Source organism: Macaca nemestrina, chromosome 1, assembly GCF_043159975.1.
Source record: "Macaca nemestrina isolate mMacNem1 chromosome 1, mMacNem.hap1, whole genome shotgun sequence".
NCBI lineage: Eukaryota > Metazoa > Chordata > Mammalia > Primates > Cercopithecidae > Macaca > Macaca nemestrina.
In genome coordinates, this window is record NC_092125.1 from 230,536,446 (window position 1) to 230,559,444 (window position 22,999).

Below are 22,999 nucleotides of genomic sequence, written 5' to 3' on the forward strand. Positions count from 1 at the left end.
TGCTTCCGGTTTACCCTGTAGTCAGAGCCACAGGCACACAGGCTCCCGCCACTCCACACGCCTGTCAACATTGCAAACTATATATCGTAGTTGTACTTAATATATAAATGCTATAGATTAAACATTTCACAACAAACAAAGTCACATTGAACACTGGGAGAAAAAGAGATAGGAGAAAGGGTTAACGGGAGAAAAGACAAAAAAAGACAGAACAAAGACAAAAAGCATCTCCTGGTCTGGCCCTGGTGGCCTCCGTGGGCCTTGCAAGGGACTCTGATATGGCAGAGACTTCGGGGCAGATGCTGACTTCTTTCCACGAGGACAGCCCTTTTCAGCAGCTGAAGGCCTGCTCGTGTTATGACCACGGAGTCCTCAGTGAGGCCTGAGAGTGGAGCGTGCTTGTTTGTGTTACATGCAGTCTTTATTTTTTAAATTTGTTTATTAAGCAAAAGGCATCTTGTTCTTGTTGGCAAAGTGCCCTGTGAAATGTGAAATAGAGTCTGACTCTTAAGATGGAGTTATTTATGTCAAGGGTGCTATATACAGCTTGTATTGTTGCAGAAACCTGGGACAGGGTTGGTGCCCTTCCCCCTTGTACACAGGTGGAGTTGGCAGAATCGATGGGGGTCCAGGCCACTGGATACTGCCCTGGATCTGGGCTCTGGCGCACCTGCGACCTTGGCACCTACAGTCGGGGGTGCCCAGGGTGAGGCCTGGGCTTGGGGCCCCGTGTCCAGCTGTTGGACCATCAGGCCGCCGGGCCCTGCAGTCTATCTCCCCTCCTTGCTTGTCCGGGCCCCACGGCCACTGCCCACCAGGTTGGCTGGGCCTGCTGGGAAGGGGCTGCAGGCCCTCTGTGGGACCCCATGCATCACTCACACCTACAGACAGGTCACATACACACAGAACGTGTCACACCCACACACAGGACATGTGTCCTTACTCACACTCATATACAGGACATATGTCACAGCCACACACAGGACATGTGTCCTCCCTCACACCCACACACAGGACATGTGTCCTCCCTCACACCCACACACTGGACATGTGTCCTCCCTCACACCCACACACAGGACATGTGTCACTCACACCCACACACAGGACACATGTCATTCACACCCACACACAGGACATGTGTCACACCCACACAGAGGATGTGTGTCACTCACACCTACACATGCTCCCATTCATGGCTGCAGCTCCATCCTCACACATAGCCCAGAACTTCCTTCTCTTTCCTCTTCAGCATAAGAGCTGCCCTGTAGGGTGGTGGGTGGGGAGCCCCGTGACGCCTTAGAGTCCCCAGGCATCTCCGGGCTGGGAGCCCCATCCAGGGGGTGTGCAGGTGCTGAGAGCAGCGGCCTTACCGCCCGCCCATGCCTCCCCGGTGCTCAGGGGCAGAGACACTACCCTGGATTCTGTGGTTACCGTCTCAGATGCAGGCCTGGGGACTGCTCGGTGTTCTCAACAGAAGGGGCAGGAGTCCCTGATCCTCGGCTTCATCCCCATTCCCTGGAGGGCTCTGCTGGTGCGTGGTGAGGGGACGTGGGCCTGCCCTTTGGTGCAGGGGGAGCACAGGCCATGAGGCACAGAGGTGGTGCCAGTCACCAGTGTCTGGAGTGACCCTTAGTGGCAGCCAGAGATCCTCCTTCTGGAAGGTTCTGGGTGCACTGCCCCTACTCCAGCGATCATCTTTGGAGAGCTGGGCTGGTGGGCGAGGAAGGATAGGACGGCTTGATCCGCCTGGTGGTCACCCCAACTTCCCATAAGATGGCTGGGTTGTTCAAGGGGACAGGAAGAAAAGTTGCCAAGGGCTCTGGCCAAGCGGCAGCTCCAGAGAAGTAGCTCAAGGTCTTCACCTGCAGGAACTGAGCCCCTGGAGGGGAATCCAGTCCCCTTTCCACAGTTAACCGGATTCCAGAAATGAGCTCCAGCCACTGCAAGAGGTGTTTGCTTGTGGTTCAGTTCAATGTGAGAAAGTAGGGGTTGTTAAAGAGGCTACAGACATGGACATGCTGCCATGCACTCCCCAAATCTGCCATCCTGTGCCAGTGGCACCCCGGATGCCTCTAAGGGCCCTCCCAACCTTTGGTCTAGGAATTTGAGGTAGACCTGCCCAATTTCACCCCAAAGCAGACGCCTGGGAAGCTGGGCAGCCGGCAAATGGCCACGGTCCTCACTGCCAGTTCCAATTCTTTGAATGAGGGAGAGGTGTGGCCCTTGACGGCTTTGGAGGCCGGGCTGCTGCATTGTCAGGTGGCTGTGCATCGTCAGGTGGCTGTGCATTGTCAGGTGGCTGTGCATCGTCAGGTGGCTGTGCATCGTCAGCACATGCTGCAGTGGGGAGGGGATGTGGACGGCTTGGGGATGTCTACCAGGAGCACCTGCTCTCCGTTTGGAGCACTGCTTTGTGCATCTTTGTTTTAGGGCCTCCTGGTGTTTTTCCACCCCTTGGGAGGGAGCAATGCCTTGTGCAGCCCTCCTCCTCCATCCCCTTGTGCCCTCCCTTTCCCCAAGGAGCATCCACAGGTGCCTCTCACACCCGGCTGGCCTGGCCATGCGGTGGTTTGTTAATTCATTCACTCCTTCGTCAACAAGCTTGCCGGCACACCTGCGTGTCGGAGCTGGGTGGGTGACGGTGATCAAGATGGAGTTCAGGGCTGCTCTCAGGGAGCCCGGGGCCTGGCATGGGAAGTGAGTTGTCACCCCAACTGAATGCCTAATCATGGTTGAGGGGCACTAAAGGGGGCAAGAGCGGGGCTCTGTGGGCCCTGATTTGGAGACGGGGCTTAGGGAGCCTCCCTGTGGAAGTGACATTTGGGGAAGAGAAGAGTTGTGCATGCAGAGAGCAGCTTGTTCATGGGAGAACCCCAAGCAGGGAGAGCTGAGTCTAGGGGGAGGCCAGGAGTTGGACGGGGGTCGGATAGGGAGGATCTGGGGACCGCGAGTTTTGTGCCGAGTCAATGGAAAGCAAATGAAGGGTTTTGTAACCAGGGAACCAAGATCTGAGTTGTCTTCTAAAAAGTCACTACGGCAGTGGGGTAGAGAATGGAAACTGAGTGAGCAGGAGAAGCTGGGGCCAGCTAAGAGGCGTCTGCGGAGGGCAGGAGATGACGGTGGCCTTGGTGTCATGGTGGAGACGAGGTGGAGAAACGTGGGTGTGTTCAAGGTACCCTGAGGGTGGACCCAACTGGACTGGCTTTGAACAGGATGTGGGTGAATGATCCAGTGTGTACGGTGCTATCTCCCAGACCCCTGGTCTGAGCCGCTAGGTGAGCTGCTAGAAGGATTCGCTGTGTGCTCATCTGAGTGACTGGCCCGGGGTCCAGGGAGCATCTTGTGGCCGTGCCCTTCCAGCCTGGGACAGACGTTAATCATTGGTCTCTGTGTCCTCTTTCTAGCCCAGGATGGAGACCAGTGATTAATGTCTGCCCTGGACACTGAAGAGAGGGCAGCGGCTGCCCCGGGCCTGGTGTCCTGCTGGGTGCACATGTGGTAGGGTCCGTGTGCGCCCCTTTCCGCCGGCGAGAGTCAGCTCTGCCTGCCTGAGAGACGATGTCTTCATCCGCGGCAGCGGGCACTCTGGATCTGGCTGGGATTTTCAGAAGCACACTCCTTTCCCCCTTCGTTTCGGATTTAGGCAGATGCTTCCTGGGGGAGCAGGGAGGGAGGGAAGGTGTGGAGTTTAGAGGAGGGATACAGGGTGGTGGGTGTGGGCTCCAGGAGAGGGGCCCTGAGAACAGCAGGGTGGGGTCCAGCCGGTGGGAAACAGAGTGGGAGGGGGGAGGCAGTGAGTGGCTGCTTTTCCCCGGGCTCAGAGATCCGGGCAGGTCCTGCCTTCCATCCTTCAGCAGAGCCCGGGGAGGGCAGCGTCCTAGGGGTAGACTCCGGGCCGGCACCTGCTCCCCACCCAGGGGTGACTGGTCTTGGCTGTTTGGGGCTGGAGGTCTTCAGGACGAGGAAAACCGGAACCTGCGTGGTGGGAGCTAAACACAGCTGGTTTGCTCTTGCAGCTGTGCGTGTCAGCAGGCTTCAGGCCTCACACCTGGGACACGGATGTTTCCTGTTGCGGGGCCCCAGGCTGGTCCCCTGTCCCTGGGGAATTTCCTGGGCTGCTTCCAGGGTCATGGCAACTTCCATCCGGCTTCCCTGCAGCCCCCCGGCCCCTACCCTGTCGAGTTCGGACACATCCTCCAGCTGCACGTGTTTGGCTGGAGGGAAGAGGCTGGTGGGGCCTGGATGTGGCCAGATGCGTGTGAGGGCCCAGGCGGGGAGGGGATGCCCCCATGCCCGGGGCAGCGGTGGTGGCCGTGATTGCAGGAGGCGTGGGAGGAAGAAGCTTTCACAGGGACCCGTGTTTCTCTGTGCCAGTCCAGACCCAGGCCCGGTCGTCCTGATCCCAAGTCCAGGTTTGAGTGCTGGCCTTGGGCACATCTGTAAATGGGACGACCACACAGGCCCTGAAGCCCGAGCCAGTCATGGCTCACTCTGTGGTCCAGGCCAGGTAATGAAGTCTGTGAGCCTTGGTTTCCCCACCGGGCACAGCCCCTGGTCTGGGGCTGCTTAGATGATGAGTGGCCAACTGTCTTCCTTCCTCTCAGCTGACCTGGCCCGTGCCTGGGAATCCTGGGAGCCCTGGCGCAGCCACCACAGGGCCCACCTGGCTAGAGCTTCCCTCCCGACTCCTGGCAGGGGGGCCATGAGTGACACACAAACTCACTGAGCCCACAGGTCGCACAGGCTCTGGGTGGGGCAGGGGTTCCCAGGTCACTGCCCTGACCATGCAGTCACCCAGCGAGCACCCCTCAGGAGTGAGCGCAGCCCACGCACCTTGGCCTTGCCCTCCTGAGTAGTAACGTGCAGGGTAGGGGTTGCCCGGTGAAGGAACTTGGTACTGGAGTCCCTGGGGGGCACCTGGTCCAGCCTGGAGGGCACCTGCTGTGGAGGGGGCAGCGAGGCAGTGTGGGACTGCCAGTAATGGGGCTGCCTGCCACGCCGCACGGCACCCCCCTCTCTCCAGAGCCCCCACCTGGCCTCTCAGGTCCAGCTGTGGCCTCCTCCACCCTCACACCCTGGCCTTGCTTTCCCCAGGGAGCCCCAGGGCAGCTGCTATCAACACTTGGCTCCCCACCTGCTAGGACCTTACCTCGTCCCCTCCCTGGGGTCCGACTGGCCTGGGCCGGGGCCACCCCTCCCTGAGAATGGGGCCATCCTAGTAGGTTCTACCATCAGGGTCTTGAGGGGGGTCCTCAGCCGGCCCTTGTAGCTGTGCAGTGCTGACCACTGGGCAGCCCACCCCTCCCCACTGCACCCCCACCTTCCCTCCCCCACCCCTCCCCAGCCCCCACTCCCTGCGCACCTTCCCCAGGAAATGCCCTTGGCTCCTCCCCATCTAGGTGAAGTGAATTAGGGCTTTACTGCACTCTAGAGGGGTTCCGCCTAACCCCAACTGCATGTAGCCGTGGCTGGGGGTTGGGGGACACTGCAGCCACCATTGGTGGCTGGGCAATGTGTGACCCAGGACAGAGAGAACAGGGCTGGGGACCTGGCAGGCTGGGTGGGCTGCCTGCCCGAGAGACCCTGAGGCCTCACCTGCCCCTGCCTCGCCCCTCCTTGCCCGTCTCACTGATTTGCTCCTTCCCTCCGCAGCTGAATGCAGTGCCGGCTTCTGTTTTCACGGTGGCCGTTGTGCGCCAGGCTCAGCCCAGCCGTGCCACTGTCCCTCCGGCTTCCAGGGACCCCGCTGTCAGTATGGTGAGTGGAGCCCCTGGGGCACCAAGGCCCTGGTCATGGCCAGCCTGTGGGCGAGGGGCGGAGATGTGTCGGCCACTGGCTGTCCCCAGCACAGCTGTGTAGGGCACACCCTGAGTGAACGGGCATTCTTCTGAGGACGTTCTGCAATCCCTCCACCAGTTCCCTGCAGCCCCTCTGAGGGTGTTGAGAGGAGGGGTGACCCCAAGAGAGCCCCCTCAGTGGATGGTGCTGGAGCATATCATCTTGGCGCCCACCGCGCCAGCCCTGCTGTTTATAAAAGGGGATGCTGGCCCCCTGGAAAGGCAGAGGGTGGCCAGGTCCCAGGGTCTCCAGCTGTGCTGCCACCTTGCCGAACTGTGGTTGTCCTCAGTGTTACAAGATGGGGGACACCCGGGGGTCCTAGCCAAGGCGACTGGTTGAGTAACCGCAGCACAGCCTAGACAGGATTCCCTCACAGGCCCCAAAGACCAGGTTGAAGCAGAGCTGGCAGTGGGGAGATGCTTGCAGGGAGTGGGATGGGCTGAAAGCAAGCCATCGGGTGACGGGATTTCTGTGAAGAAAAGTGCGCGCCAATGTGGGGAAAAGCGGCAAAGCCTCGTCCCGATTCCTTTGGGCCATGGGCAGCGGGAGTCTTCCTTCCTCTGTGGCTTCCTGCTCTGTCCCGGGTTGCTTCATCCTAGCCTCACGCAGCCTGAGCCACAGCCGTCCCGATGGCATGAAACACTCCCGGTGGCCCTGGGGCTTTGGGACTGCTTGTGTGGTGGCCACCGGGGCTCCATGCCAGGCAGATGCCAGGGCAGAGTGAGAGATATGCTCCGGCGCCCAGGCAGACAGCGGGGGAGACTCGAGGAAATCAGAGGAATCAGGAGGTCCCCACGTTTGTGAAGGGCACCTCTGCCCACTCCACGTTCCGCTGGGGGCCGGGCTGAGGAGGGGTTCTCGAGAGGTGCTGGTCTCCCCAGAGTTCGGAGCTGGGTGCCAGCAGCCTGGGGCATTGGTCATTGTTGGAGGGTTTATTGGTGCTGGAGGGTTTATTGAATGTCCTCTGTTAGCTGGGACGGCCCCTGCCGAGTCACCGTGAGTGCCTGTTGCTTCCTGGATGCTAGGCGGCTGGGAGGGCTGCTGCCCCGGCCGGGGACTGAGACCCGGCTGTCTCATGTGGACGAAAGGGCCCCCCCGGGTCCCCTGCCCTGTCACTGACCTGCGACATCCAGGCTGCAGGCCTTGGCCAGGCCTCCCTGTGGTCAGAGGTGACCCGTCCCAGCTCCGAGGGCAGATGGGGGTCCACACAGGATGGAGTGGGCTCCGACTGTCACGTTTGGCCTCTTGAGAACTGTAATTATGGCCACAGGTAGGAGTTGAGAAATGCCCCGAGGGCCTTTCCGTCTCATTTGTCTAATCTTTTGGCGTGTGCGTCGCTTCATTTCCGTTTCACACGGAAATACCAGGGCTGACTGGGCTGGCTGGGGAGGTTTCCGGGACAGGGCTGTGGCTCACTGGTCAGCCAAGCAGAGCCTCCGGTGGTCTCTGTTCCTAGGGGAGGGCAAGGAGGAGGTGGCCTTGGGGGGTGGCCTTTCCTGGCTGTGTCCTCTGGGAGGGGATGGAGGACACCTGACCTGCCCCCTCAGGGCTGGCCTCCTGCCCACCGTCAGTCCCCTCCTCCCACCTCATCTTTGTCAGGAGCCTGCTCAGAGCCCCCTGGTCCGTGAGACCCTGACACGCGGCCCCCAGGGCACCAGCAGGCACAGGGTTTGTAGGAGGCTCACTGGGGGCTGCACACCCCGTGGGGGAACTCGGCGTCTCATGGGGGCAGGGTGCACTCAGGTGCCCTGTGCCCCACCAGCCTCTTGGCTCTGACTTCTGCGTCACAGACTCTCACGGCGCCTGGGCTCCAGGCTCAGCCTCCAGAGCAGCAGCCCCATGCGCCGGTCACCGTGGGAATGCGCCAGTCACCGTGGGAATGCACCGGTCACCGTGGGAATGCACCGGTCACCGTGGGAATGCACCGCAGAGCAGGGAGGCTGGAGGCCGGGAGCTCCCTCCTGGCTCCCAGCCACTCTCTTCCTGTGTCACCTCATCAACTCCACACTTCATTTGCTTCCTGAAAGAGGAAACCAAGGTTGGGGAGACCCGGCAGCTGCTGGTGCTCAGCTCGCAAGTGGCCTAGCTGGGGCTGAAGCCAGGTCTGTCTGAGGGAGTGCCATGTACTCCCTTCTGGCCATGCTGCCACCTGGTGCAGGGAGAAGCCTTGGTCCTGGGGGAGCCGCTGAGATTTGCTTTGGAGAAGAGGGGAGCAGGGTCCCCGGCAGGGCAGGAGCGTCCCTACCTGTGGCTGGCTTGTGGCCCTTGGGTAGTGGGCCTCCTGGGAGAGTGGCCAGTTAGGGCAGACGTGGCCTTCACAGGGGGCAGTTGACAAGCTGGAGGGTGGCTGCCTGGCCTCCTCCCTGGTCACTCTCTCTCGGAAGAAGGGGAGGGTGTGGAGGCTGGGTGTGCAAAGCCGAGGGTACAGGGCTGAATTATGCAGGGTCGAACTGTGTAGGGTGAAGTGTGCGGGGCTGAATTATGCAGGCCTGGGCATTCAGGATGGAGTGCGTAGAGCTGGGTGTGCAGGGCCAGGCCTGCAGGGTTGAATTGTACAGGGCCAGGTGTGCAGGGGTGGAATGTGCAGGGCTGGGCATGCAGGGTGGAGTGTGCAGGGCTGAGTGTGTAGGCCGGGTGTGCAGGGCCAGGTGTGCAGGACCAGGTGTGAGCGGGTGCTGCCTGCAGGTGTAGCCCCTGCCCTTAGCACTCCCACCTAGACCTCTCACCATCACCTTCCTGTCCCTCCTCCACTCTGGGTCTGGACACTGTAGACCTGAGCTCAAACACAGTTGGGAATATTTAACTAACCCCCCAATTATAATAGATTCTAGTTTTGAAAATAAAAGCCATATTTTCTGGTTCCCCCAAATTATTTCATTTGAACAACAGAGTCGGGGAGGGAGACAGGAACTCTCTGGGCAGCTACGGAGGGCAGTTGTGGGAAGGAGCCTTCCCCGCTCCCCACAGCCCCAGCTTTCCCTCCTTGGCGCAGACGGGGTCAAGTCTCGGGTGTACAGCAGGCGGGTGCTTTGCAGCAGTTTCCCTGAGGCCCTGAGAGCCTTTCCACAGAAGCAGCGGGAGCTGTGGGAGCACAAAGCGGGCCTGTCTGCCCCGAAGGTGGAGGGCCTGGCCTGGGCCAGGGCCTGCAGTGAAATCTTCCCCGGCCCAGTGCAGGCCTCGGTGCAGTCAGAGTCAGGGCCAGCTGCTCATTTTGTCCAGGGCTGGCTTTGGTATTCCCCAGGCCTGTGCCTGTGTGACCACTCCACCTCTCGGACCCCGGGTCCCCCTTCTGTTCAGCAGGGAGGAGATTTGGCAATGTTTTGTGCAGGTTGCGTGAGTCCATGTAGGTGAGGCCCAGAGTGGGCCCGGCAGAAGGGTTGGGAAGTGGGGGTCATGGCAGGGACAACCATTGCGATGGCTCAGGTACAGACTTTGTCCCCAGCTGGTATGGTTTGGCTGTGTCCCCACCCAAATCTCACCTTGTATCTCCCATAATTGCCACGTGTCATGGGAGGAACCCCGTAGGAGGTGGTTGAATCATGGGGGCAGGTCTTTCCCGTGCTGTTTTTGTGATAGTGAGTAAGTCTCGTGAGATCTGATGGTTTTATAAGGGGGAGTTTCCCCGCACAAGCTCTCTCTCTCGGCCTGCTGCCATCCATGCAAGACGTGACTTACTCCTCCTTGACTTCTGCCGTGATTGTGAGGCCTCCCCAGCCACGTGGAACCGTGTGTCCATTAAACCTCTTTCTTTTGTAAATTGCCCAGTCTTGGGTTTGTCTTTACCAGCAGTTGGACAACGGACTAATACCCTGGCTCTTGGGTTAACTACACACTGAGCACCCAGCTGCCATGTGGAGTCTCCCGGAGTGGTCCAGGGTTCGGAAGACCCCCCAGGACTGCCAGTATCCTTGCCCTGTGGGTCTGCAAAGGAGGGAGGAGGGAGGGAGACCCTAAAGACCCCCTCCCCTGTCCCTGGGAGGGCTTTGGGGTCCCCTCAGAGCATCAGTTTCATCAGACCAACCAGGAACAATTTTCACAGCCAAAAACCTGGCCTCGTCCTGCCTTTGCACCCAGGTCCCACCTGTGTGTGCTGCTCTGGCAAGCGTGGGTGGACGCCCCCACCCCTTCCCCAACACCCACTGGTGACCTGGGCTTGGCACAGAATCTGTAATGAAAAGACCGGCAAGAAGAAGTTACTGAGGACAAATGACCTCCTAATAGATGTCTTTTGTACCACACAAGGTGACAGAAATCTCTACAAATCTACTAATTGCTTGATCTGGTCTCAGCTGACCTCGTGGAACAAGGGCAGGCTCTGAGAAATGAGGCCTGGGTCACCTCTAGGTACTTTCTTGGTTCAAGAACCTTTGGCTCAGGCCAGGCGTGGTGGCTCACACCTGTAATCCCAGTACTTTGGGAGGCCAAGGCAGGCGTATCACTTGAGCCCAGGAGTTCAAGACCAGCCTGAGCAACGTGGTGAAACCCCGTCTCTACCAAAAATACAAAAATTAGCCAGGCGTGGTGGTGGGTGCCTCTAATCCCAGATACTCAGGAGGCTGAGGCAGGAGGATTGATTGAACCTGGGAGGTGGAGGTCTCAGTGAGCCAAGATTGCGCCCGATTGCGCCACTGGACTCCAGCGTAGGCAACAGAGCGAGACCCTGTCTCAATCAATCAATCAATCAATCAATCAATCAATGTCTTTGGCTCTGATTCCCTTCTGGGCCTCAGTTTCCCCCCATCAAAGGGGCAGGTCAGACGGGTCTCTGGCACCACCACACTAGAGTGTTGCCACCCTCACTCCTGGGTCCAGGTGAGTGGTCAGGGCTCCAGCGATGCCCAGCAGAGGCTTGGCTGCCTCAAGGACTTCCTGGAGGAGGTGGGCCTGTGGGCTGGGGAAGGGTTGGGAGGTGCAATTTGTTCTGGACAAGTTTCCAGATGGGAGAGAGACAGGAGCTGAGGAGCATAGTGGAGGAGGAGAAAGTCATTTTGGCCCTGAGATACAGGGTAGGGAACGAGGGATGCATCAGCCAAGCTTCTAGAGGGTCCTCGGCCTCTCTCGGTGAGATGGAGCCAGGCGTTGCTGGGGGCTGGCTGGCAGGTGCTCCCAGGTACCTGCTGTGTGCCTGCCGAGCCGGGAGAGACGTCAGTGGTCCTGCCTGGAGCCTCAGCACCCAGGCCCACTCTGAGTCCTGCACCTTCGAAGGAACCTTAGTTTCCCCACCTTGAGCAGGAGGCCCTCAGTGGGGGTCTCTCGGGTGTGGGCTGGAGGTGGCTCTGGCAGCTGTTGGGGCCCTGAGGCTATGCCAGGAAGCAGAGCCCTGGAGAAGCTGGGGTGGCCAGGGCTGGGTGGGGTCCTGAGCCTGTTTAGCCCTCGGCGTTGGCACAGGGCGACTTTCTAAACTGGGATCATTGATTAATGGAGAGGAAGCGGCCCTCCCCGCTGCCCTTCAATGCTGCCCACTGTGTCTGAGGGTGGGAGTCTGACCCCTCGCCCGAGCTCCAGATGCCACCCAGGGCTGCTCTTGGCGACCAGCCACGGCCAGGCCTGGGAGCTGCTGCTGCTGGCCTCGGACTCTGTGCCCCAGGGAGTGGTGGGAGGGGAGGAAGGGGCTCCTGGAAGGGTGGGCTCCGGGGCAGGGATGTTCTTTTCACGGCCTCTCTCCATGTTGTGCACGGCCTGGCTGGAGCTGGAGCTGGGGCTGGGGCTGTCTCTGGTCGTGCTCCCTGCCATGGGACCCTGTGCAGAGGCCTGCAGCCTGCAGCAGCCCCAGCCTGGGCTGATTCCTGGGGAGGCATCTCGTCTTTGTCCTGTGGACGTGGCCTTGGGTTAACTTGACCCTGGTCCTGGGCTGTGGTTCCAGGCTCCCCACACTGGTTCCCATGCTTACCTTTAGGTGCAGGCAGGCAGAAGGTTTCCATCTGGGCCTGGAGCTTAGCCAGGAGGCCACCCTGGGGGAGGCTTTTTGTGTCTGGTGTGAGAAATGATCCTAGCATGCCCTGGGAGGACTAGGGGGCACCTGGCGGGGGGATCCAGCACACCTGGAGGACCCAGCAAACCTGGGGGAACCCAGCACACCCGGGAGGACCCAGCACACCAGGGAGAACCCAGCACACCCGGGAGGACCCAGCACACCAGGGAGAACCTAGCACACCCGGGAGGACCCAGCACACCAGGAAGGACCCAGCACACCTGTGAGAACCCAGCACACCCGGGAGGACCCAGCACACCTGTGAGGACCCAGCACACCAGGAAGGACCCAGCACACCTGTGAGAACCCAGCACACCCGGGAGGACCCAGCACACCAGGGAGAACCCAGCACACCCAGGAAGGACCCAGCACACCCCGGAGGACCCAGCACACTGAGGAGGACCCAGCACACTGAGGAGGACTCAGCACACCAGGGAGAACCCAGTACACCCAGGAGGACCCAGCACACCAGGGAGAACCCAGCATACACAGGAGGACCCAGCACACCAGGGAGAACCCAGCACACACAGGAGGATCCAGCCTACCAGGGAGGACCCAGCACACCCAGGAAGGACCCAGCACACCCAGGAGGACCCAGCACACCCAGGAAGGACCAGCACACCCAGGAGGACTCAGCACACCAGGGAGGACCCAGCACACCCAGGAAGGACTCAGCACACCCAGGAGGACCCAGCACACCCAGGAAGGACCAGCACACCCAGGAGGACTCAGCACACCAGGGAGGACCCAGCACACCCAGGAAGGACCCAGCACACCCAGGAGGACTCAGCACACCAGGAAGGACCCAGCACACCTGTGAGAACCCAGCATACCTGGGAGAACCTAATACATCCGGGAAAGACCCAGCACACACAGGAGGACCCAGCACACCAGGGAGAACCCAGCACACCCCGGAGGACCCAGCACACCCAGGAGGACTCAGCACACCAGGGAGGACCCAGTACACCCAGGAAGGACCCAGCACACCCAGGAGGACCCAGCACATCCAGGAAGGACCAGCACACCCAGGAGGACCAGCATACTAGGAAATGACCCAGCACACTTTGGGGGAGGATCCAGCACCCTTGGGGCGGACCCAGCGTGTCGGGGGAGACCCCCTCACCCAGGATCCTTGCTCCCTGGCCTTTGGGGCAGGGAGGACCCAGCATCCTTGGAGAGAACCCAGCCTGTCTGGGGGGACCTCCTCAGCCAGGAACCTTGCTCTCTGGTCTTTGGGGCAGGCTGGCCTTGGTCTTGGCGTTTTCCTGCTCTCTGCTCGGGGGTGGGAGTCCTCTGAGAGCAAGACCAGGCTTCTGGCCTCCATGGTGGGGTCGTGTCCTTTGAGCGCCGGACACCAGACCGCTGGGCCGGGAGATGCCTCACTGATGCCCGCCCTGCCTGCCCTGCCTGCCCTGCCCGCCCTGCCTGCCCTGCCTGCCCTGCCTGTGGCTGCCCTGGGTTCCAGGCTTGGAGGAGCACTCTGGTTTCTGGGCCATTGGAAAACCCAGCCGCCGGCCATGGCGGTCCTCTCTCTGTGGGATGGCCCAGGGCTGCCCCTGGTCCCCCAGACCCTCTCTCTGTGTCCTGCTCCCCAGGCTGATGGATGCCTGTGCCCACAGTTAATGGGGTCCCTGGAGGCCCCCAAGGAATATGGAGGTGTCGACCATGAAGACAAGCCGGTGCTGAGCCGGCTCAGAGTGGGAGGTAGGGCTGTGGTGTGTGTGTGTCCCCGTGTGTCACAGCCTCCCTGGGGCCCTGTCCCTGGGGATTGGTGGAGGGCGGAGACTGGGTGGTCCTGGGGATGGCTGGAGGGAAGGCTGAGCCTCCGCCGTGTGAATGGGGAGGATGACTAGCCTCCTGGGCAGGCTCAGTGCCTGGTACCAGGCTGGGCAGTGGAGGGGACAGGATAAGCTGCTGCCAGGCCAGTTGTGGGCTTCACACCCTGCAGGCAGTGAGGACCTGGCGCAGGGACAGCCTCCTGTCCTCTCATTCCCAGGCCCGCATGGTCTTTCTTGGAGGTGAGGTTGGTGGTGCAGTGGTCGTCCGCTGGGCAGGGCTGGAGCAGGTGTGCCCCGGTGGGTAGACAGAGCACCTGGCACCTGGGCCGGAAGATACCTCCTTCACTCTCGCCCTGTCTGGCCGCTCTCGGGTCCCAGGCTTTAAGGAGCTCTGCCTAGTTCCTGGGTAATCAGAAAACCCCATGCCCAGTGGCCCGCTTGGCTATCCTTTCCCTGTGGCCTCCGGCTTTTCCACACCCCTTTAACTGCACTGAGCCCCTGGAAATCCCCTGAGTCCCGCTTCCCTGTGGGAGCCAGTGCCTGCCGGGCAGCCCCTTCCGCCTGCAGGGCGTTGAGCGGGCGGGCAGGTGCCTGACTTTGGCTTCTCTGGCCTCAGTCCCTGCATGACAGTTGGCTGGGACAGGTGTGGCTCCTCCAGGACCATCTTGCTATGCTCAGGCCGGGCCACCTCCTGGACAGGACAGCCGGGGAGACTGAGACCGCCTGCAGAATCCACCCTGTCTTCCAAAGGGCTGACTCTGGGTGGGGGATTTCTGTTTGCCCAGTGAATTGTTTAATTACCAGGTTTGCTCTTCCCATTCCCTGCCACCCACAAAAGGGCCTCTGTCTTTATCCTGGGATAACGCTATCCTCCCTGGCCTTGGCTCTGTGCACAATGGGACTGTGTGGCCTCTCCCAGGCTGGTTTCACAGACGGGGTGGTCTTTTAATGTCATGATTACAGCAGGAGACATTAAGAGGCAGACCCTCCCAGGCACTGCAGGGCGGGGGGCTCTGTGGGCTCCCCCCACTGCCCCCGTACTGCCTGGTGAGTGTGCACCTCAAGTCTCCCTGCCCATAGCACAGACGGCTGTCCAGACAGCTGCCGAGCCCAGTGGCAGGCCACTCTGACACCGTTCAGAGGATGATCAGGCCTCTTGGCTCCCTGTGCCTGCTGCAGACTGGAAACCCTGTGGCTCCCCAGTCTCCTGGGTGGTCTTGGACAGCTCTTCCCACCAGCTGGGTACATCAGGGACCTTCAGCCTCCAGGATCCTTTGAGTCCCCTGCTCCCTGCCTCAGCCATCCTGTCCCTTCTAGACCCCCTGGACTTCAGGGCAACACTGGGGCTGGCCGTAGCATCCAGGTGTGGGGCTGTGCCTGTTCCGTTTCACAGATGGGGATACTGAGCCCCTGGCAGTTCTTGAGTTGCTTGGAGTCAGTGGTGGACTTGGTATTGGCCTTTGCCCCTTGACCACCTGCCCAGGGCAAGGCTTAGGTCCTTTGGGGGCCCCGGCTGAGGGGCAGCTGGGTGGTGTCTGGGCACTGGTGTGGCCTGGGTGCCCTGCGCTGGGTCCCAGAGACTGTCCCTGCCTCTTTGGGTCCTGCATCTTTGAAGGAGCCTCTGTTTCCCCCACCTGAACAGGAGGCTGGTGTTGGGGGTGTCTCGGGGGTGGGCTGGAGGTGGCTTTGGCGGATGGAGTCGGCTGCAGGAGCTCCCTCCGGGAGTGTCTGGGGTTGTGGGTTGTGCCCGGGCCTCTGGCAGACCCGTACCGGGCAGCTGCCAGCTGAGTGAAGCCAGGCTCTGCCCACTCACCCAGAAGCTGAGTGCCCAGCCTGACAGCTCTCATGGGCCACACTGAGGGTTTGCATGTTCTCTTCTGGTGGAGAGGCTGGGCCAAGCTGCGTGGAGCTGGGGTGCAGACCTACACCCTGTGAACATTCTCTGCAGGCCCTTGCGGGCTCAGGCGGTGTCTGGCTGGTGGAGGGAGCAGAGGGGCAAACACCACCCACAGGGCTTCTGTGAAGTGCAGAGGACACAGGTGTCCCCTGCGGTGCTCACGGCCCATCCTGCTGATGTGGAGAAACCCACCGTCAGGAGGGGCTAAAGGGCTGGCTGGCAAGGTCACAGGGCACTGGCTGGCATCCAGGGCAGGGCATGGGGGCAACAGAGGTGGCTCGAAGAGGCCAGGCAGGGGATGGCGTGTGGGTGTCCTTGCATCTGGGGGCTCTCAGCCTGAACGCTGGGGAGAGCTGCTTGGGGTGCAGGTGATGGGCCCCCGTCCTGAAGAAAGTGGTTGTGTGCTGGGATTCCTGAGGAGCCTGGCGGGCTGAGATGCTGCCTGAGCCTCACTGTCCTGCTGTAGCCAAGGGGGTGGCCTCGGACCACTACTGAAGTCCTCGTGCCCCTGCCATGTTCCTGGAGGCCGGACCCCTCAGGGCCTTGGTTTTTACCCAAGCACAGAGTGGGTGCGCTGAGGGCTGAGGCCCAGAGTGTCTATGACACGTTCATGGCAGGTCCTGAACACCGTACCCGCTCATCACTCCAGCAATCTCAGGGAGCCTCTGCACCCCAGGCCTGGCTGCGGTAGACATGTTGACGAGTCAAATTGCAGCCTGTGGCTGAGCTGCGGAGGAGACTCTGGGTGCAAATTCCTGGGCAATTCCTGCAGACGATCCTGCACTCCAGGCCTCCCAGGCATTTATGGGACGGGTTCTGCCTCCTCACCAGCTGGGCCCTGTGGCTGGGCCTGTCCCACAGCCTGGCAGTGCCTGTGAGACCCTTGGGAATGAAGGGTCCAGGGTGGTGGGCAGCAGCCTGGGGGAGCCCAAGGCTGGTTTCTAGGCTCCTGGCAGGTCTCAGCCTCCTAAGGGAGGAAAGAGGGGAGGGGCTCCTACATCGAGGTCCTGCCATGAAGGTGTCATAGAAACACAGGCCTGTCCTGCCTGCACCAGGTCCCGGAGGGCAGGTCGGTGGAGGGCTGTCTCCTTCGAGGTCCCTGCCGCCTCCCAGCTTGCCTCTGGCTGGACAACCCCGGCCTGCAGGTTAACACTGTGTCACAGGTGCTCATAAGGACCGAGGCCCATGGTGTGATGGCCAAGGAGCTGGGCCAGGCTGGCCATGTCCCCGGCAACCGGGACCTGTGGTCAGAGCCTCCCCCTGCAGGGCTGCGTGGTGCTGGCTGGCAGGTGGCTTGTCCTGGGAGAGCCTCGGAGGGGCCATGTCCATGCTGGGCGTGCAGGAGGGATCCCTGCCATACGCAATCCACGTGCAGTCAATAAACACGCAGGGTCCGCAGTCCCTGCCTGACCTCTGGCAGTGCCGGTCCACTGAGAGCCCCGCTTTGGGGAGCTATGCCTGAGACAGGGGCCTTTGTGGGGAGGGGAGGGTCCCAGGAGAGGTGAGGAGGCAGAGCCTGGGCCTCCTGGAGCTGTGGCCTCAGGGGCAGGTCTGGGCTAGGTGAGCCCTGGCGGGTAGGAAGGGAGGAAGCATGTCCAGGCCCTGCCCGTGTCCAGTGCATCCCTGGGAGGGAGGAGGACTCCGTCTCACCCCTGTGTCCCGGCTCCTGCTCACATCTTTGCCTCTAGCACTCTGGCAGGGTAGGTGCAGCATTGCCCATCTGCCAGCACCGTGTGACCAGGGCTGGGGCCCTTCTGGCCACCACAGGGCAGCAGCAGGCCCCGAGTGCCCCTGCCGCCGGGGTGTGGGGCCCTGGTGGGTTTGGGCACTACACCTGGCCAGGACAGCATTGCTGTGTCTCAGTTTCCTCCCTGGGAATCCAGGTGTGGTAGTGAGGGCCGCTGTAGGGGGCCGTGGTGAGAGTCAGACGGGCACTCCACAGGACTCGCTCGGTCTATCACCCGGTTGTTTCTGAGGCTGGAGGAGAGAGGCGCCACTGCCTCCTGAGTCTGGGTGAGCTCTGGGGGCCACTGCTGTGCAGCACTGAGGACCCAGCCAGCCCAGGTATCTCTTGGGAGCCCTGCAAAGCCCCCCTCGGGCGTGCCCTCATGTGCCTGGGCAGCTGACCTGGGCTCTGTGGCTTCTCCAGCCCCAGCCATTTCCAGCTGTTTCATGGGGTGCTGGGGGGCTCATAGCATGGAGTGCATTGGGGGAAGGGCCCCGGGGTCCCTCTGATGGGCCGAGCAGCTGGTCCTTGGGGTCCGCTTGTGACGCTGCCCAGAGACGGTGGGGCTTGCTGGCCCTGCGGGGTTCCTTCCAGCAAGGGAACACCCAGGTCTTCCAGAGCAGCTTGTGAGCAGCTCGGTTCTTGGCCTGGCCGCCAAAGTGAGCCCCAGGTTGGCCGGTGTCCTGTGCCCCCCCTGCCTGAGCGCTGGCCGCCCAGTGCCAACCCTGTTCAGGAAGGCAGATGCCAGGACCTCTGCTGATTGCCCGTTTTCAAGATTTCTGGGGCGGTGCCCATGCCCCCCTTCCCATGGCGTAATGAATGAGGCTCTGCAAGCGAGGGGCTGCGTGCTTCTGGAATCTGTTCTCTGACTTTGCTGCCCCAGGCATTCCAGAGCAGGGCCCGGCCCTCTGGCCCGGTCAAGCTGGGGGCCTGGGCAGCATCACTCAGGCCAGGCTGGCCAAGAACAGGACAGTGACTGCAGGAGAAGGAGGTGTCTGAGGTGCTGACAGCCTCCTAAAGTCTCCAGCCAGTGCTGGCCTCGGGAGTCTGCTACCCAGGTCAGCCTCACAGGCCAATGTCTTCTCTGCTGGGAGCGTCGGGGGAGGTCACCCACTGTGGTGGGATCAGGGCTGTATGAACCTGCAGGGTAGTGGTCCACAGCAGGTCCTACAGCGGCTGACCCTGTGGTCTCAGGGAGGAGGAGGCTGGATCCCCACTGCACCCCGCGAGGGTCCCTGTGCTGCCGGGTGTCAGGGTCCACAGTGCCTGCCCCGGATGGAATGCCGAGTGTGGCTGGAGCAGAGTTGGAAGGCACCCGGACGTCCACGCACACTGCTGTTCTTGGTGACGTGGCCACGTCCACTTGGGGGTCCTCTGCCCTCCTGGGAAACTGCGGTGTGCTTTGGCATACGCAGGCCCCTGAACCCCTGGGGCAGGGAAACCTGGACAGCCCTGTGCCACCCGGTTTAACTGGGCAATTCAGGAGGTTCCTGAACACCGGGCACCCTGGTGCTGTGCCGCAAGTCCCACCATGGGGACCGTCCAGGGCCAGGCCAGGCAGCCCCACACGAAGCATCCTTTTCTCAAGCCAGGCACTGATAGGCTCCTGGTCCTGCTCCCTGGACCCCTCCTGGAAGGGGCCTTCGGCAGAGGAGGGGTCCCCACCTCCCTTCTCACCATGTGCTCAGGGTGGGGCGCTGGCACCCCCTGGTGGCCCTGAGAGGCCAGAGCAGGCGCAGGGACCCCGGGGGTTTAAGGTCCGGCTTGGAGGAACTTGGTGAACTCCGGGGCAGAGTGAGGTCTGAGGATGGGCTCTGCACGTGCGTTTTCTCACCCACTGCCGATGCCATCTCAGTGCCACGTCTGATAAACAAGGAGGTGCCTGGGGATGCCCAACTGCCCAAGCCTCGGGGACACAGTGGGAGAGAGGATGAGACCCAGGCAGGGGGTTCCAGGGCAAGAAGGGGATACCTAGGGGGCTTCATTCATGTGTCCATCGCTGGACCCCACTGCGTGCCAGGCCCTGTGCTGGGAACCCACCAGCCAGTCCAGCAAAACGCCTGCCCTCCCGGGTCCGTGTCCCGGTGCTGGGATGGAATTGGAAGGAAGGAAAGGTGGTAATTCAGCCGTGGTGCCTGCCGTGGAGAACGTCAGGATACGGGCTGGAGAATGTCAGGATACGGGCTGGAGAATGCCTCGGCCGGAGCGGGGCCGTGGTAGTGAGGATGTCGGGGCCTCACAGGAGGGGAGGTCTGTCTGTGTGAGGACCTGGGCGGGCCTGGATGGGGGTGCAGGGGGCCCATTCCTGGGTTCTGGCGAGCCTGGTGCAGGGTGGGTTTGTCCGGCGAGACCCTCACCCCTGTTGCATGGCTGAGGGTTTTAAGGAAGTGGGGGCCAGACCCCTGCCTTGGGGAGCTCCCTCTGGTCATTGGAGGTTGAGGAAGGCAGCCTAGTGAGGAGGTTGTGTGGCCACCAGGGGAGATGGTGGTTTGTGCCAGGGCTGGGCTGGTGGCCAGGGCAACCTTAGACCAGCACAGTGGGGAGAGGAGGCTAGAGCTGGGCACAGGAGAGCGGAGGGAGGGGAAGCTTGGGCTCCAGTAGGTGTGAGGGAACGAACAGGAGTGTTAGGGTCACCCCGACCAGACTGTTCCCCCTCCCTTCCCATAGGTCTTACAGTGCAGTCCTTTGTGACCTCCTCTGCTTTTGCCAGGAGGTAGCCCGGCAGGATTTACAATAAATGAGCTTGCCCGAATGTGGGTCTGCTGGCCTCTTTCCTTCCTCGGCTGTCCTTCCAATTATCCCTCACAACACGCAGTTGCTGTTTGTGCCTTTGCCCAGGAGGGGCTGGCCTGGCAGGACAAGTGCCCTCAGGTTGCAGGGCTTTGCCATGGCCTTGGGAAGTGGCGGGTTCTGGCCTTTCGGGTCACCTGGCAGGTCAGACTTCCCTCCCCAGATGCGCAGACACCACAGGGCCTGCGCCTCCCCGACTCGGGGTGTCTGTGCCAGCCTCTCCGTCTCAATGTTCCCATCTGTAGAATGGGAGCAGGACTTGCTGGCTGTAGGGCCTCCTTAATTCAAACAACATCAGCCTCGTCTCTCTTTCTTGGGGATGTCTGGGGAGCTGGAGGGGGACTCTTTGCAGAAAAACATAGAACCGACGCCAAACCCAGCTCATGAGTGAAACATTCCTCACTGCATGTCCCGTCAGCAAAGTGCGTTCTTCCAAAATGTCTGCTGGCCTTTCCCGGGTGCCAGGCACGACTGGGGGCTGGCCAAACCCTGGTGGCGAGCTGGCATGGCCCGTTTTCAGGGACCTACAGTCCAGTGGGGAGGCAGACACCCCCTACCCAAGCTGTGACTCCAGCTACGATGAGGGGACGGACCTGTAGCTGGGGCATGGCCTGGTCCGCGGACAGGGCAAGTGCTCTGGGTGGCGGGAGGCTCTGTCCACCAAGCCCAGACATCTGGGGTGCTGTAGGTGCCAGGCAGGGGGCTTGACTCTGGGGCCTGCAGTGCCCAGCCTCGTGGCCATACATGAATGACAGGGAGACAGGCTTGGATCATGGGAAACGATGGTCTTGATGAAGGTTTGGGCAGGTGGGACGGGCCACCCACAAGGTGCAGGTGCGACGCGTGTGACTCACTGTGAGGGGCCGGTGCTAGGCTCGCACATAGGTGGTAGGGGGCAGGGCTGCTCAACAGAGCAGGCAGCCTCCAGGGAGGGACCCTTACTGGACCAAGAAGGGGTGTGGGCAGCACCAGCAAGGGGATGGCAGCAGGTCAGGATGGGGGCTGCCTCAGTGGGCAGGGAGATGCCTCAAAGCCTTCCTCCAGCCATGGCCTGGGGGCTCCTGAGGACAGCCCACTGTCCTTCCTGGGGGTGGGTGCACAGAGGGGCTGGCCCAGCAAGGTCCTCACCTCCACTGTCACCAAGGTCCTGTCCGGAGCTGGCCCAGAGGGAGGTGTTGCTGCCCGGCCTCGCGTGCTGGACAGGGTGGTCTGGTCGAGGGGCTGCTCTGTAGGTGCTTGATCAACAGAGGCTCAAGCCTGTCCAACCCTTTGTTTCAGACCAGAGAGATGTGAGGGTTCGGCTGGTCCAGCCTGGTGATGGCTCTCCAACCTGGGGGGTTCCCAGCGAGGCTCCAGCCCACCCCGGCAGGGGTCTGAGCTCTGCTTAAGGAAATACTAGAAAAGTGCTGAGCCCCGGATTCTGATTCTTCTTGCTCTGCACTCAGAGGCTGAGCCAGAGGTGCTGGGAGTGTCACAGCCTGTGTCCAGACTGAGGGGGACACTGAGGGGGACGCCCGGGGCTGGGCCCTCTAAGCCTCTGGGTTTCTTCCTGCGGGTATTGACTATGTGAGGGTTTGGGGGTCTGGGCAGACCCCATGTGAGTCAGAAATCAGTGCCCTTGGGGGAGAGACAAAGACAGAGAGGGAGACACAAAGAGAGACAGAGAGACACAAAGAGAGACAGAGAAACAGATATTGAGAGACACAGTGAGAGACCGGGATGAAGAGAGACAAAGAGAAAAAGACAGAGACAAAGAGACACAGAGAGACAGAAAAAGATAGAGACAGAGAAAAAGAGACAAACAGAGACACAGAGAAAGGACAGAGAGACCCAGAGGCAGAGACAGACATTGAGACAGACACAAAAAGAGACAGAGACAGGGAAATAGAGCGTGTCTGAGAGATACACGGAGGAGAGGGCGGAGAGCCTGCCAGGCTCGCCCACACCAGCCCCCTACCCCTACCCCTTACCTCTGCTTTGGGGCAGCCGCTAGGCATGGCGCTGGCCTCCCACCAGCACTGCCAAAGAATGAAACGTCCCAGGAACTCGGCCGTGGGGGGGAGTGAAGACCTGGATCTTTGGGGGAACCAAGGAATGTTCTTGGCTTCCTTCCCAGCCTTTGACATTTTGTCTCGTTTTCTGAGAAACAAATGGGAAAGAAAAACCCCCTCCCACGTTTTGGAGGCTGGTTTGTAGAAACAGGACAAACCTGGTAACTTCAGAGTCAGCAGAGAAACTGTCAGAAGTCAGGAGAGCGAAGTGAGACGGGGCTGGCAGGACTGGCTTCCCTGCTGTGTGCCCCCTCACCCGACCCCACCACCCCACCCCGTGTTTCCTATTGCTGCTTCTGCGTTTCTGGAAGAGGCAGGTTTCCTAGGGCACACCCAGGGTGTGGGCAGGAACAGTCTTTGTCATCAGCCGCACCTGACTTTGAATCCAGACCTGGCTCCTGGGCCTCCCACAAGCTCCCCCGGACCTGTGACTCTGTCCCTGCGGGGTGCATGGTCCCCGACCATCCAGGCCGGGAGTCTGCAGAAAGGGCCTCTCCACTGGCAATGACGGTGAGGGCGCTGGGTCCTGGGCTGATGGCAGAAGGTGATGGGGTCCTTCTGGTCCTGCGGGGTGACCCCACTTCTGGAAACAGTGTTAGTGACTTCTTCACCCTGGGGTTCTGCGTGGGAACCTTCAGGGCCTCCCGTTGCCAACTTGCCGGCCCTTCCAGATGGCTGAGTCCCTCCTCCCTCTCCAGCTCGGGTCCCCTGGGGGCTCCTGGCTGGACAGGAAGCTCTGAGTCCCCCATAGCCCTTGCTCCTCAGTTGAGTGTGAGGGGCCCTCCCTTGCCCATTCCCTGGAGCCCAGCTCAAAGCCTGCATCTCCCCCTTTCATCAGCCTCAGGCCTGCGTGCAGCCTCCGCTCGACCTGCCGCGCCGTCTCCCCTTGGAAAGGCCGTCTGTCCTGCCAGCGGGTCCTTTCCCCTCGTAGCATCTCCCGCCAGAGAC

At 61.3% G+C, this 22,999-nt stretch overlaps 1 protein-coding gene across 7 annotated transcripts in view; it reads left to right on the plus strand.

Moving 5' to 3' along the window:
- The window catches only part of LOC105496673 (multiple epidermal growth factor-like domains protein 6), a 120,326-nt gene that overhangs the window by 24,382 nt on the left and 72,945 nt on the right, over positions 1–22,999 (plus strand). For all 7 annotated transcript variants that reach the window (XM_011767208.3, XM_011767209.3, XM_011767213.3 and 4 more), the window contains exon 4: positions 5,653–5,757. In XM_011767208.3, coding sequence (XP_011765510.2) covers positions 5,653–5,757 — 105 coding nt within the window. The remainder of the gene's footprint in view (positions 1–5,652; positions 5,758–22,999) is intronic.